General features: G+C 44.1%; 1 protein-coding gene across 1 annotated transcript in view; it reads left to right on the plus strand.

Moving 5' to 3' along the window:
* Positions 1-13,539, plus strand: part of RNF17 (ring finger protein 17) — a 118,958-nt gene that overhangs the window by 11,800 nt on the left and 93,619 nt on the right. Inside the window, exons 6-9 of the mRNA XM_025192461.1 lie at positions 2,521-2,634; positions 5,422-5,522; positions 7,126-7,297; positions 8,477-8,553. Of these exons, the coding sequence (XP_025048246.1) occupies positions 2,521-2,634; positions 5,422-5,522; positions 7,126-7,297; positions 8,477-8,553 (464 nt within the window). The remainder of the gene's footprint in view (positions 1-2,520; positions 2,635-5,421; positions 5,523-7,125; positions 7,298-8,476; positions 8,554-13,539) is intronic.

Consider the following 13,539-nt stretch of genomic DNA (forward strand, 5'->3'; position numbering starts at 1 on the left):
CTTGAAGACAGACTCTGTGTTTGAGAAGTAATTTCAGTCTGCTATCAGTAAGCCGGTTTTTATTAATGCTAGAAATGCAACTGTGAGAGCTAACAAGTCTTCTGGCTCTGATAGCTGTTTCTCAAGAATGTACTGAGCCTTTTCATTAAGCATCTTCAGGCCAGGCACTTGCACATGATGGTCAGGGTAGGAATGAATTAAATGAAATTAATGAAAGCTTGTTAGGTCATGCTCAAGTCCATGCTGTTGATCAGTATGAGCTATTCAATGATTGTGAAATCATACTTGGATAGCAAACATGTGCTAAGTCATAGCAAACATGCACATGTGCTTAGCAAACCTATTCCACAGTGTTTTTACTGCTGCTGTTACCCATGCTAGCCAGACTAAACTAGTACAGGCTACAGTATCACCTTCATGCTGCTATATTCACTAAGACTCCTCACTTTAAGTCAGTTTGTTCCATATTTGATGGGCAGTGTAGGTCCTCAGTGGCTGTGAAAGCTTCTTCTCTTGTTTTTGTGCAATAGCACAAATCTTGGAGACAAATTGATGGCTTCTTGGCCTCTTTCAGATCAAGTGCCCTTAATTCTGTCTTCCAGACATACATCACAATAAAATTGAGACAGCCACTTCAACAGATGAGGATGTGTGTTATTCCCTGACACTTGCTGGGAGGGCAATATGGAAGTGCACAGGCAACCCAGGGAGTTTTTGGAGAGTGGTAGGGACAACTTCCTGGTGCAGGTGTTGGAGAAGCCAACTAGGAGACATGCTCTTCCTGACCTGCTGCTCACAAACAAGGAAGAATTGGTGGGGAATGTACCAGTGGATGGCAACTTGGGCAGCAGTGACCATGAGATGATTGAGTTTGGGATTCTGAGGAAAGAAAGGATGGAGAACAGCAGAGTAAGGACTGTGGACTTCAGAAAATCGGACTTTGGCCAGGATCCCATGGGAGGCTCCTCTGCAATAAAAGGAGTCCTGGAAAGTTGGTTGTATCTTAAAGAAACCTTACTGAGGGTGCAGGAATTAATCATCCCAATGCACAGAAAGACTAGCAAGTATGCCAGAAGACCAGCTTGGCTTGACGGGGTACTCTTCAGTGAGCTAAAACACAAAAAAGAAGCTTACAAGAAGTGGAAACTTTTACAGATAACTAGGGAGGAGCATAAGAGTATTGCTCAGTCATGCAGGGATGAAATCAAGAAGGCCAGATCACAGCTGGAGTTGCAGCTAGCAAGGGAAAGTGAAGGCTAACAAGAAGGGTTTCTACAAGTGTGTCAGTAACAAGAGAAAGGTCAGGGAAAGTGGGTCCCTTTCTGAATGTGGATTAAAGTCAGATGATGCAGGAAAGTCTGAAGTACTCAATGCCTTTTTCACCTCGGTCTTCACAAGAAAACTCCTTCTCATCATAGGTGCCACACTTAATGAGAGTTCTTGGTACCTTTGTTACTATCATGGTAGCATTTTAGGCTATTCTAATTTGGGTTTCATTCTTGGGTTTTTTTTGGTCAACATTTTCCTGGACCTTCTGTGAATGACTCCACCGTTCTTCTAAAGGCTTTGAGAGACCTTTTGGAGTCTGAAGGGCTGTGGCTGAAGCCTTGTGGTGAATCAAACTCAACATGAGCCAGCAGAAGCAAATACAGTTTCTATTTGTATATAAGACCTGGCAGGTGATAAACTGTGTTCTTCTCAGAGCTGGTTGAACCTCAGCTGAGTTAGTACATCCAGTTTTGGGCCCCACATTTTAAGAAGTTAGGTATTAGTCTGTGAATGACTCCACCGTTCTTCTTAAAATGTGGGGCCCACAACTGGAGGACTATACTATGTTCTAGTGTCTGTGAACATTCTAGTATCTTCTACCTACACTCACAAAAAGTCCACAGTGCTTCCACAGATGCCTCAGGAATGGAATGGGTTGAACATCTTCACTACATGAGCTCAGTTTTGCAATCCAGTCCATATAGTCACACATGGAATTGGTCCCCATTTCCACAAAAGGACAAGCCTCAAATCATCTACTGATTTTTAGATGCACTGTATTTTTTTTAAGGATACATGAGGCAATATTTTATTTTATTTGTGTAATATTGCAAATTGAAGTTTCATTATAATGAAGGCATAATAATATAAGGCATCTTCCCAGTTTCTTCAGAATGTTGGTCCTGCACTAAGTGCATAAAAATTGAACCTTGTTAAGCTACATCCCTAAACCCCTAAATGTGTTTGCTGTGTGCGTTGCTGTAGTGAATGCTGCTGGCTGCAAGTTCTTGAATTTACGTATCGGAAGGTGTCTTCTAAAGACAGAGATGCCACACATGGAACCATCGCTAATAACTGCAGTTAGTAAGGCAACCATTTCTTTGTAGGAGGTGATAGTATACAGTAAGCTTTTAATAACTGTCATTTATTGTATGTAAGTATATGTCAAAAGTGCTGTATACAGGTTCCTTGTTTAAAGATCTTATAACTTGAAAAAGTAGTCAGACACTTAAACTTACTTGAATACTGCAGAAACTTAAAGTTCTGTGGCAGCTCTTTTCACAGGACAATATAACCGTACAAGATATTGATGAAGCTTTGCAGCTGGCTGGTTGTAATCTTGAGCAGTTAAATACTGCAGAGAAGGTGAGGTTGATTCACTTTTTGAAATATTTCAAACTACATTTAATTCCAGTTCTGTTCTGATGAGTGACAGTCAGATTACTTAGTACGGTTTTTACAGAAAGATTTCTGTTTAATGGCTGAACTGCTGTTGTTTGTCTTGTTCTCATCCCTTCTAAGTCCTTTACTGCTCTTTGACTTCTGAAGGATTGTTACATATGTAAACAACTGAGCTCGTTTCGGGTTTTGCTGGCTGGCAGTAAAATCCAGCATCACTTCTCACTAGCAACTCAGTAGTTAGCATTGTTGATTTGTGCCTCCTAAATTTGAAGGTTCTTTAAGTAGTATTCTTCATTAATATTATGGGCACTATTTATCTAAATAAAAAACACAAAATGCAGATTACACAATCAAATTATGTATCTTTGCTCTCTCATTTCCTTTTTTGTAATTCAAGTTTAAACATATAAATACCATTTGTTAGAATGTTCTGTGAACTATTCTGTTAATTTATGTGCTACATGGGAACATAAATGAGTATACTCATGGACCCAGCTTATCTGTTGAAAATGCCTTATTCACTTCGTGTGGTGAATTGTTATTTCAGTACAAAGTACCTTTATTCTGATATAACTGCATTCATCTTGGCAGGGGAGCATCACTGAATATATTTGTAGAAGTGTTAAAGTTAGTATGCCGCAGAGAATGAAAGAGAGAATTACAAAGGACACCCTATTTTTGGGAGCCAGATTTTAGTACAGAATAGGAACCTACGTTGTACCATTATCTCCGAAACCAGTACTGTATTATTCTCCAAATTCTCTGATTTTAAAGTAGTTTTTAGTAACATGACATCTCTCCAGCAGTGCTCAACTATTAAATCTCTGTTGAAAAATTGTTAAAAGACCTCAATTTGGTATGCTTGCTCTACAGCGTGCAAGAGGACAATGGTTTACTTCAGGGGTCAGCAACCCCTGGCACGTGTGCTGAGCGTGGCATGCAAGGCCGTTTTGCTTGGTACGCCGCGGCCAGCCCCGGCTCTGGGAAGCTGCTGCCAGCGACAGAGCCCGGGCTGCTCTAAGCAGGGCTTGCAGCGTCCCAGCTTTGGGTGGAGGGCAAGGGGCAGTAGGGCTGGTGGGCAGAGGCTTTGGGTGTGGGGCCAGGTGCAGCAGGGCTGGGGGCCAGAGGCTCTGGGTGGGGGGGCAAGGGACAGTCGGGCTGGGGGCCAAGGGCGTTGGGTGGAGGGCAAGGGGCAGTAGGGCTGGGGGACAGAGGCTTTGGGTGGGGAGCAAGGAGCACAAGCAGGGCATCCTGCCATGTACCCCTTGCCCTCATTTTGTTTTTCTGCCATGCCGGCACTCCGGCACCTTCCGAGGTAGGCATTATGGTGTTTTTCAGCACTCCGGCCAAAAAATATTGCCTCCCCCTGGTTTACTTTATGATATGAATAAATGTATTTGGCATTCAGTTTTAGTATAGTTCTTCTTAACTGCATGGTATGAAATGTCATCAAGCATTTGCAGCAAGACCATACTTGGATATGAAAATAAAGTTGTGTGGGAACATTCTACACCAACTACCTAGCCCAAGAAAAGAACAGAGTTTGAAAACTTTTCCTGTAAGTAATCCAAAAGCACAGTCAACAAAATAGTGTTAACAGCAAAATTGGAAATATATCTTCAAATTTGCTGTGTGTATATATAATTCTTTTCTTCAAATTCAAGTGCGTGTGTGTATATACATACTAAAGTCTGGCTCCCAATAAGAGGGTGTTCTCTAATTCTCTCTTTCATTCTCTGCAGCATGCTAACTTTAACACTTCTACAGATATATGCGGTGATGCATCCCTGCTCCCCTGCTAAGGTGAATGAAGTTATATCAGAATAAAGGTACTTTGTGCTGAAACAACTATTCCCACACCAGGTGAATAAGGTATTTTCAACAGATAAGCTGGGTCAACCTTACAGGTTGATGCTATCTGAGTATACTCAAGTATGTTCCTGTGTAGCACATACAACCTACAAAGAAGCTTCTCTACCCTCTGCCAGCTGCTCTTCTTGATTTTTACCATCCTGTTTCAGATTCCTTCCTTTCTTTCTCTGCAGTCTTCTTTCATGTATCTCTGGGTCTTTTTCCTTTCTCGGTGTCTGAAATATCACCAGTTTTAGGTATTTTTTCATCTCCCATTCTTACCCTGTGACCTGTCCACTTCCTTTGAATTACATTATGCTGTTCTTTGCTTGATTCTCTCTTCTGTCTGTGTTTGTCTGTTTTGGCCAGAAAACTTGCAGGATTCAATATATAAAATATTCTACCTACTTTGTAGGTCAGCTTTCACATTATCACTATACTACCATGTGGTAGTCTTGATTTTACATTTCTGTTCAATAACTATTCTGTTCAGCTGCATAAGTGAAGATCTTGCCACTTGTATATAATTCTGGCTACCTTGGTCTCCTCCCATGTTTTTCTGGGTTGGTTTTTCTCTTTTGGTTTTCAGATACTCAAATTTGTCTACATCTTCTAAATGATATTACAAACAGTTGGTTTTGCTGTATCTACATTGTTTTTTTTTCAGTTTGTTTTCTTGACGTTTGATTACTAGTCCTACATGTTCCATGTTTGTTCAGGATCTTCACAGTGCTACTTGATTTGATCACATTTTTTATAGTATGGCACATAAACATTGCAGAGGCAGTGACGTCATTGTGTTTCTAATCATTGGTTTTGTGACTTTTTTTAAATAAATGCTGCTTATTTTGTGTAAATAAGTTAATATACATTTATTTATTAATGTTTTAAATGAAATAGATACTGGAATATTTGGAATCCAAGGCAAAGAAGGATGAAGGCAAGATTGCAGAAATTGTGGATAAAGAGTTTAGTAATCTAATTGCTTCCCTTCAATCAAGGTAATACTCTGTGTTTTTGTTTTCTAGACAAAGACTTAAAAATCATTTAACTGGTTTCACTTCTTCCTTAATATTTTAGATCCTTAATAACTTTATTTTGGTTTTACTATGAACAGAACTTCAAAATGTATTTTCACTACTAAGAGAGAAGTTATTCATTTTATTTATGTCTACTTGTTATTTTTCTAAGAATAAATTTCAGATATTTCTATTGTTTCTGTTAAAACAGTTACAAGACAAAACAGTACAAGAAGGAAAGCCCCCAGTCTGAAATCTGCACCTGACTGTAAATAACTCCTTAAAACCCAAAAACAGGGATGATCTCAGCAGGCTTCTCTTTTAACCTTTAATAATTGTATTTTTTATACTTGAATGGTCGGGGGGGGGGGTGCTGAAGGAGTCTTTCAAAAAATAGCAGAAGAAGCTTACTTCCACACTTTCTTGTACACCATATGACCTCAAATAAGATGCATACCTTATTTAAGACAGCAGAATGAAGAAAAAAAGCTTTTTCCAGTCAGCTGAATTGTGACTACAGGGGTCCTGACATTGCAGCCAGTGCTGCTCTAGCAAAACTAAGGTGTTAGCCCTCAGTCATTGGTGAACTAGCAGCAGCTCAGTTAAACTGCTAATTTGGCAGTGGCTCTGTAAGGGTTAACATTGAAGCTCTGACTTTGACTTTGAAGGGTGAGCTCTCTTCCTTCCCTCCCTGAGTCTGGTAGGTGGAGAAAATTAGTTTTCCTGCTTGACACATGCCCTAATTTGGAGAAATATTTTTGGGGAAAGGTGCATGTGGTATGTGAGTAAATACAGTAAATTTTAAAGTTGTATCTCAATTTTCAGTCCTCTATTGAAGTATGTGGGAATTGAATTTTGAAAATTGAAAGAATTTTAAAAACCTAAGAAAAAGCATAGACCAGTAAGTACACTGTCTGTAACAAAAGTGTGTTTGTTCATACCCAGAAAACAAATATTTTTACCTGCTTTAAAAGGGAAGGGAGAACTGGTGCTTGGGAATGAAAGTAGGGCTGCAAGGGACCTCAAGGAGGTCATCTAATCCAGCCCCCTGCTCAAGGGAGCTCTCACTTGATCATCCCAGCCAAGTGTCTATCCAAACTGCTTTTGAAATTTCTAAGGATAGTGATTCCACAGTTTCTCTAGGTAGTCTGTTCTGGTGCTTGACCACCCTAGTTGGAAAGTTCTTCCTAATCTTCAACCTAAATTTCCTCTGCTGCAGTTTGAGGCCATTTGTTCTAGTTAGACAGGACTTAGATGGCCTCAATCTAGGCCATCTCATTTGCTGCAGTTTGAGGCCATCTGGTCCTGTCCCCTGTGGCCCCAGAGAATGGTCTACATCCCTTCTTTTTATAACTGTCCTTCAGGTATTTGAATCCAGTTATCAAATTCCTCCCTCAATCTTATCTTTTCCAGACCAAAACATCTTAGTTCTTTCAGCCTTTCTTCACAAATACCTAGCTAGCTGTGACATGGTTCTATTAAAATGTTGTGGTTTTGAGGGTGGGGGTTAGTTTTAGTTTGGTCTGTACTGTTACATTATCTGTTGAATTCTGAAAAATAATCTGGATAATTGATATATTTCTAGGAAAAAGCACTTGCATGCAGAATTAGAGGAGAATACAGACAGTTACGTATCTGATGTCTTGAAGGTTAAGCAGCACATTGAAGAGAAGAAAAACAAATTGATTGGAGTGATGAGGATAGCAGAGGAGTTAAAAACTACACCTTCACTCAGAACCTGTTGTGATTTGAATCAGGTAGCTATAACATTGTTATGATTAATCCACTCAAATGCTTTCCAGATCACCAGTGTTTAAAGATTGAGATGTTTTACAATAAATTATTTAAAATCATTGAATTTTGAAAAGGAACCCTGAGATCTAGTTGAAGCCTCCTCATTGAGGCAGGATGAAATATGTTTAGACCCTGTTTGTCTAACCTGTTCTTAGAAACCTCCAGTAAAGAAGATTCCAGAACATCCAAACATAGTAAAACATCAGAAATGGCTATACTAAACCAGTGGTGCTCAACCTCCAGCCCACAGGCCAAATCTAGCCCATGGGGCCATACCTGTGGGGAGCCCCGCAAGCCAGATGACACTGTCCCACATTGGATCCAGCATAGAGTCAGCCCACATACCAACTCTGCCCACAGGAACCAGCCCAGAGGCTGGCCCCACATCACTCATCCTACCAATAGGGCCAGAAGGTTGAGCACCACTATACTAACAGCTAAAAAGTGAGGGTAAGTGGGCATGGGGTTGTACAATAGGCTAGTAATATCTCTTTATGGTTGCATTCTGAGGTTGCGTACAAGTATTAGGCACCTTAACCAAGCTTCAGACGATCTAAGTGGCTGGGGGTGCAAGCATGCAGGAGGCTTAAGTCACCTTAAAAAATGGTACTACCAATCTAAAGTTAGTTTTCATCTGATAAGAATTACATTTTAGATTGGCATGGGTTGACCCAACCTAACATGGGTTACCTTCTCCCCCTGACTCTTCACCCCCCCCCCATCAACAGCACTCATAGCTAGTCCGCCATGCTGCATGAGGCACCTGCTCTAGCCAGTCTGGGACCTGTGCTACACGTAGCGCCTATGGGCTCCATGCGTGGCACAGTTCCTGGTGCTGCTGGAACAGGTGCTCACACATGTACACACCCCAGGCCCTATCCATAGGGTCAGTCTAGGTCCATGCAACCTAGGGGAGGCACCAGGGGCTGGATAATGGGGCTTTGGGGGCCAAATTTGGCCTGTCAGCCACATGTTTGACACCCCTGTCCTGTACAGTTCCTTCCTGCTAGACTAAGTCACAGTTGCAAACGTTTTATAAATTGCCTACTTACAATTATGGTTGAGGAGAATCAGGTGGCTTCTAAAAGATCTTGAACATGTGATGATGCAATAGAAGCTAAAAATGCACTTTCTAATTTCAGGTTATTTACAGTTTAAAGCTTACAGTTGAGAATGAGCTCTCAAGCGTGGATACTTTGAAGGAAAAAACACCTCTAACGTAAGTTAGAAAAACCTGAGGTACACTGAAAGGTAGAAATTGTGTGTTGCAATATAGACATATAACAAAAGAAATCACGGTTACTAATAAGAAAACCTATCACTACAAACTTGAGTAACTCGTATTGTTTGTGGTTGATGTAAAATATACACAGTCATTTAACTTCTTTCTTTGACAGGATAAAAATGGCCTATTGAATTAGAGGAAGAACTTGATGTATAGTACTATACTAATGCTTATGCAGTCATAAGTAGACTAGGAAAATACAGTCTAGACATATTTGCCAGAAGATGAATGAACAATTGGCTTAAAGTTTCAAAGAGTAGTTAACAACGATTCACTGCCAAACTGCCTTCCAATTTCAAGTCTACAGGGATCTATCCTGAACTGTTTTCTAGTTGATATTTTCATTTATACAATTTGCAGATGGATAGTAACAAATAACACTTAAGGGTATGGTTGTAATAGCAGAGTTTCTCCTTTTTTTATTTCTTTCCTTGTCCCTGTCACTCTCGTTGTTTAAAACAATGTTCTGTAAAATGTTGTCAATATACTCTCAGGAGGTCCTGGGTAGAGGGCCACACCTGCTAGAGGAAGGCAAAAACATTCCTTCCTAACCTCAAATATAGCAGTCAGTCTGACCCAGAGCAGAGGGGCAAGGCCCTCTAGCCAGGAACCTCTGTGCTCCTTCTAGCAGGAGCATTGGCACATCCCAGTTGAGGTCCCCAGCCTTGGCTGTAGGCAATACCCAATGCTTCTGGGAAGGCTTAAAATCTGGGGGTCCACCGATTTTTAAAGATTTTTTTTTGGACTGATACCAATGGCTGATTCTTAACCGGCCATGTTGGCTGATACTGATCCAATATGCAGCACGGCAGCTTGGAGAGCAGCATCCAGCTGTTAAGTCGAGGGATGTGGGGGGTGGGGGCAGATCAAGGCCACCATGGTGAAGGAGGGAGTGGGGCAGAGGCAGGGTGTAGAAGAGAGAAACAGGTGTTTTGTCCACTGGGGTAGGGAGAGGGATGGCCCCCACCACTGCATGCACTCAAGGGGAGACATGGGGGGCATGTGCCCCCCTGGATTTGTGCACTGGGCGAGGGCAGGCTCGGAGCCAGGGCCTGATCTGGCCTCTTCCAAGTGGGGGAGCTGGTCCAGGGCTGTGCTTAAGGGTGAGTGGGGGTGGGGTGGGCGGTGGCAGCACTGGGGCAGGGAGATGTTGTGGGGTACAGCTATCCCAAAATTTGCCATGGCCACTCTGTAGTGCCCCGCCCCCCCCCAGCACTGCTGCTGCCTGCTCCACCCCCACGGGGAAGAGGCCAGCGCAGCCCCTGAGCCTGCAGCTGGCTGCCTGCTCTCACCCTGTGCATAAATCCAAAGGGGCACATGGTCCCCATGCCTCCTTTGGGGCTTCATGCAGTGGTGGAAGGCTTAGTGCTGCAGCTGCTGGGAGCCCCGTGCCAGCCACACTGCCATGGGGAGGCACCCCTGCCCGCCTGGCAGCAGCAAAGGGGGCACAACTCCACATTGCCATCGCTACCTACTGCTGCTGGCTACCACTCCTCCCCACCCCTCTCCTCTAGAAGAGCCACCCACCACTCCATCCCACACCCTGCCCTGGCTGGGCAGCCCTGCCCCACTCCTTCCCTCACCATGGGGATCTTGATCTGCTTTCCCCTCTTCCCCCCCCCCCCCCACTTAGCAGCTGGATGCTGCTCTCCAAGTTTCTGGGCTGCATTTTTGGCTATGTGCATGGCGGCTGCACACATGCACATAGCATTTATCAGTGACATTATTGCCTACACCAGCCAAAAAAAGCTGATTGCCGATAATGTCAATTTTCTTCTTATCAGTGCTGATCTGATATGGACTGATATATCGGTGCACCTGTATTAAAAACACCCTGACACGCAGCAGAAAAATGTGTCAGGGAGGGGAGCAATTAATAAAGCCTGAAAGTATGGGAAATACCCTTGGTAGAAAGTTAGACATAGCCATACCTTGATTATTCCCTGATCAGTGGCTGTCCAACCTCATCTTGAACACCTGCAGTGATGCAGTCTACAACATCTGTAGGCAGTCTAGTCCACTGCCTTTATATTCTAACAGCGAAGAAACTTTTCTGGATATCCATTCTAAATTTACTTTGCTGCATCTTCCTCTCTGCAGCAAGAGAAAAAAGGTGCTTTTCCTCTTCTTTATGGCAGCCCTTCATGTATTTGAAGATTACTATCATGTCCCTTCATAAACACCTTTTCCACCAGCTGAGCATGCCTTGCTCCTTCAAACTCTCCTCGTATGACTTCCGTTCCAAGCAGCGTTCCCTCTAAGCTGCACGGCCACGCACGCCACACAGCTTAGAGGGAACGCTGGTTGAAAGCCATTGATCATTTTTGTTGCCCACCTCTGGACCCTCTCTAACTTTTCCACGTCTTTTTAAAGATGTGGAGCCCAAAACTACACACAGTACTCCAGATGAGGCCTAACCAGTGCCAGACACTATCATCTCACATGTCCTGCACTTAATGCTTCTGTGTACGCATCCCAAAATCACACTCCACCTTTTATGCGGCTGCATCATGCTGCAGACTCGTATTGAGTCTGTGGTCTACCTTTTCCATAGAGCTGCCATTCAGCTAGCTGTCCCACGTTTAGTATTTGGTGTTTTGATTATTGATCCTGAGTTGTAACACCTTGCATTTGTCCACTTTAAACTTCATCCTGTTAAACTGGAAAGCTGGGCTAGAGCTGTCAAGATCCTTCTGAATTGCATTCACATTCTTCAACATGTTCACAATTCTTTCCAGTTTCACGTCATCTGCAAACATGCTCAAGAAGCTGTCTCTGCCAGTATTCAAATTGTTAATAAGCATGTTGAACAGCACTGGACCCAGGATGGACCCCTGTGGGAACTCCACTTAAAACCTTCTGCTAGTCTAATGTGGATCCATTAATAATTACCCTTTGCTTGAGGCTGCTGAGCCAGTTATCTCTCTACCTTGTAGTATTTTTATATAACCGATGTTTCTCCAATTTGTTTATGAGAAGGTTGTGTGGGACCTTGTCAAAAGTAAGTCAAGATGCACTATATCCACAGCACTTCCTTCATCCACACAAGTAATGTATGAGTCTAGTTTTAAGTCAGTACAGCTTTAGATCTCAGTTCTATGAACTGACTTTTATTTTGATGTTAGAAATACTTATTTATGTTTGTTAGTCTATTTCTCAGACTGATTCTTATCATAGGGGCTCCTGGCTTTCTCTGTTTAAAAAAATCCAGAATTCTCTGATTTTAAAACAGTATCTGCATTTTTCTGCAATTATAATGAAACACCACTGTGCGCGTGTGTGCGTGCGTGCGTGCGAGAGTTGAGCACAATGTTTTATTGACATTTGCAGTTTGGAAGCCTACGTGTGCTTCAATCATTATAATAAAATTAATTCAAAATACCTATATATTTCAGTACTAGATTTTGATTTTTTTCTATGATTAAAAAAAAAAATCAGAGCTCCCACTTCGCTCACCAGGACACGGGTCCAGCTGTGGCTGCTCCCCCTCTGTGTCTGCTTCGTGGTGCTAAGCAGTCCTGATACACTGGTCCTTGCCCTTACCCGTGCTGTTGCCCCTCACTTTTGGTTCACAGCTTCCCATCCTTGCTACTGCCTCTCACTCCAAACCCCACTAACCCTGCTGGTGCCCCTCACTCTCGATTCACAGCCTCCTGTCCACCCCCTCCCCCTGCCAGAGAGGGCCCCCAACTGCCAAGGCTAGGGGACCCAGCAGCTGCATCCTCCCTGCTCCACGGGCGCCAGCAGCACCCCAGCTGCCATGCACAGGTGGCAGCAATTGCTGGGGTGGAGTGTGGAGCCCTTGCCCTCTTTCTCTCCCCCCCCCCCCCCCCCCCCGTGGCACGCTCAGAGAGGAGTCAATCAGAGCCCTGGGGGGAGCAGGAGAGAATGCAGGCTGCCTGCTGTGGGACTCCCCACCCTGCTGCCCTCCACCTAGAGGCCTCTGTGGTCCAGTGGGCAGGACCCAGCGCAAGAGGGCAAAGCAGGGTGGGAAGACTCATTGCTGCCACTGGGATCCCCACATCAGCTGCTCTGCCATGGTGAGATGCCCCCTGCCTACCCAGCAGCAGTGGGCATGGCGATGGCAGTGTGGAGTTGTGCCCCCTTTGCTGCTGCCAGGCGGGCGGGGGTGCCTCCCCATGGCAGTGTGGCTGGCACGGGGCTCCAGCAGCAGCAGCACCAAGCCTCCCAACCCCACTTCTCCCTCCCATGCTGGGTTCCACCCACTGGACCATGGAGGCAGCCAGGCTGCAGCTCTACATTCTGCTGTGGGTCCACAAATCGGGGGGGGGGGGCATGTGTCCCCTCCCCCCTCACATAACCCCTCCAACATGTTGCCTCTGGCATTCACACTCCAAATGGGAGTGTGCGCAGTGGCGAAGAGCCAACCCCTTCCCCCCCTAACCCTTTGAGCCACCCAAGGCTCTATCCTGCTCTCCAGATGGGCCTTGCAGCTGCATATTCCCACGTAGGCCCCGAGCACTGCCCCGGCTGGGTAGTGCCCTCAGCCATCATCCCTCACTTTCAAAGCTTTCTCACTTGCATTGAAGAGCTCTATCTAACTCAAGAAGTCTACGAGTTGACCAGGGGCAAGGCACTCCTATACTTGGTTCTGGCCAAAGGGGACAATCTAGTGAGCAACCTGAGGATCAAAGGGAAACTGGGTGACAGTGACCATAAGATGATCACTTTCTCCATCCACCGTAAGTCAGGGAAATCAGACAGCAAGATAGAAATCCTTGATTTTAGGAAAACTGACTTCCACAAGCTTAGGAGATTGGCTGACGAAGCCCTGTGGGACCCTGGTCTGATGAGGAAAGGAGTACAAGAAGAGTGGTTGTTCCTCAAGGAAGCGATCTTAGGAGCACAAAGGAAGTCCATTCTGTTTCATAAGAAAAACAGTAAAAGGGCTGGGAGACC

Source organism: Alligator sinensis, unplaced genomic scaffold, assembly GCF_000455745.1.
Source record: "Alligator sinensis unplaced genomic scaffold, ASM45574v1 scaffold1266_1, whole genome shotgun sequence".
Classification (NCBI taxonomy): Eukaryota; Metazoa; Chordata; order Crocodylia; family Alligatoridae; genus Alligator; species Alligator sinensis.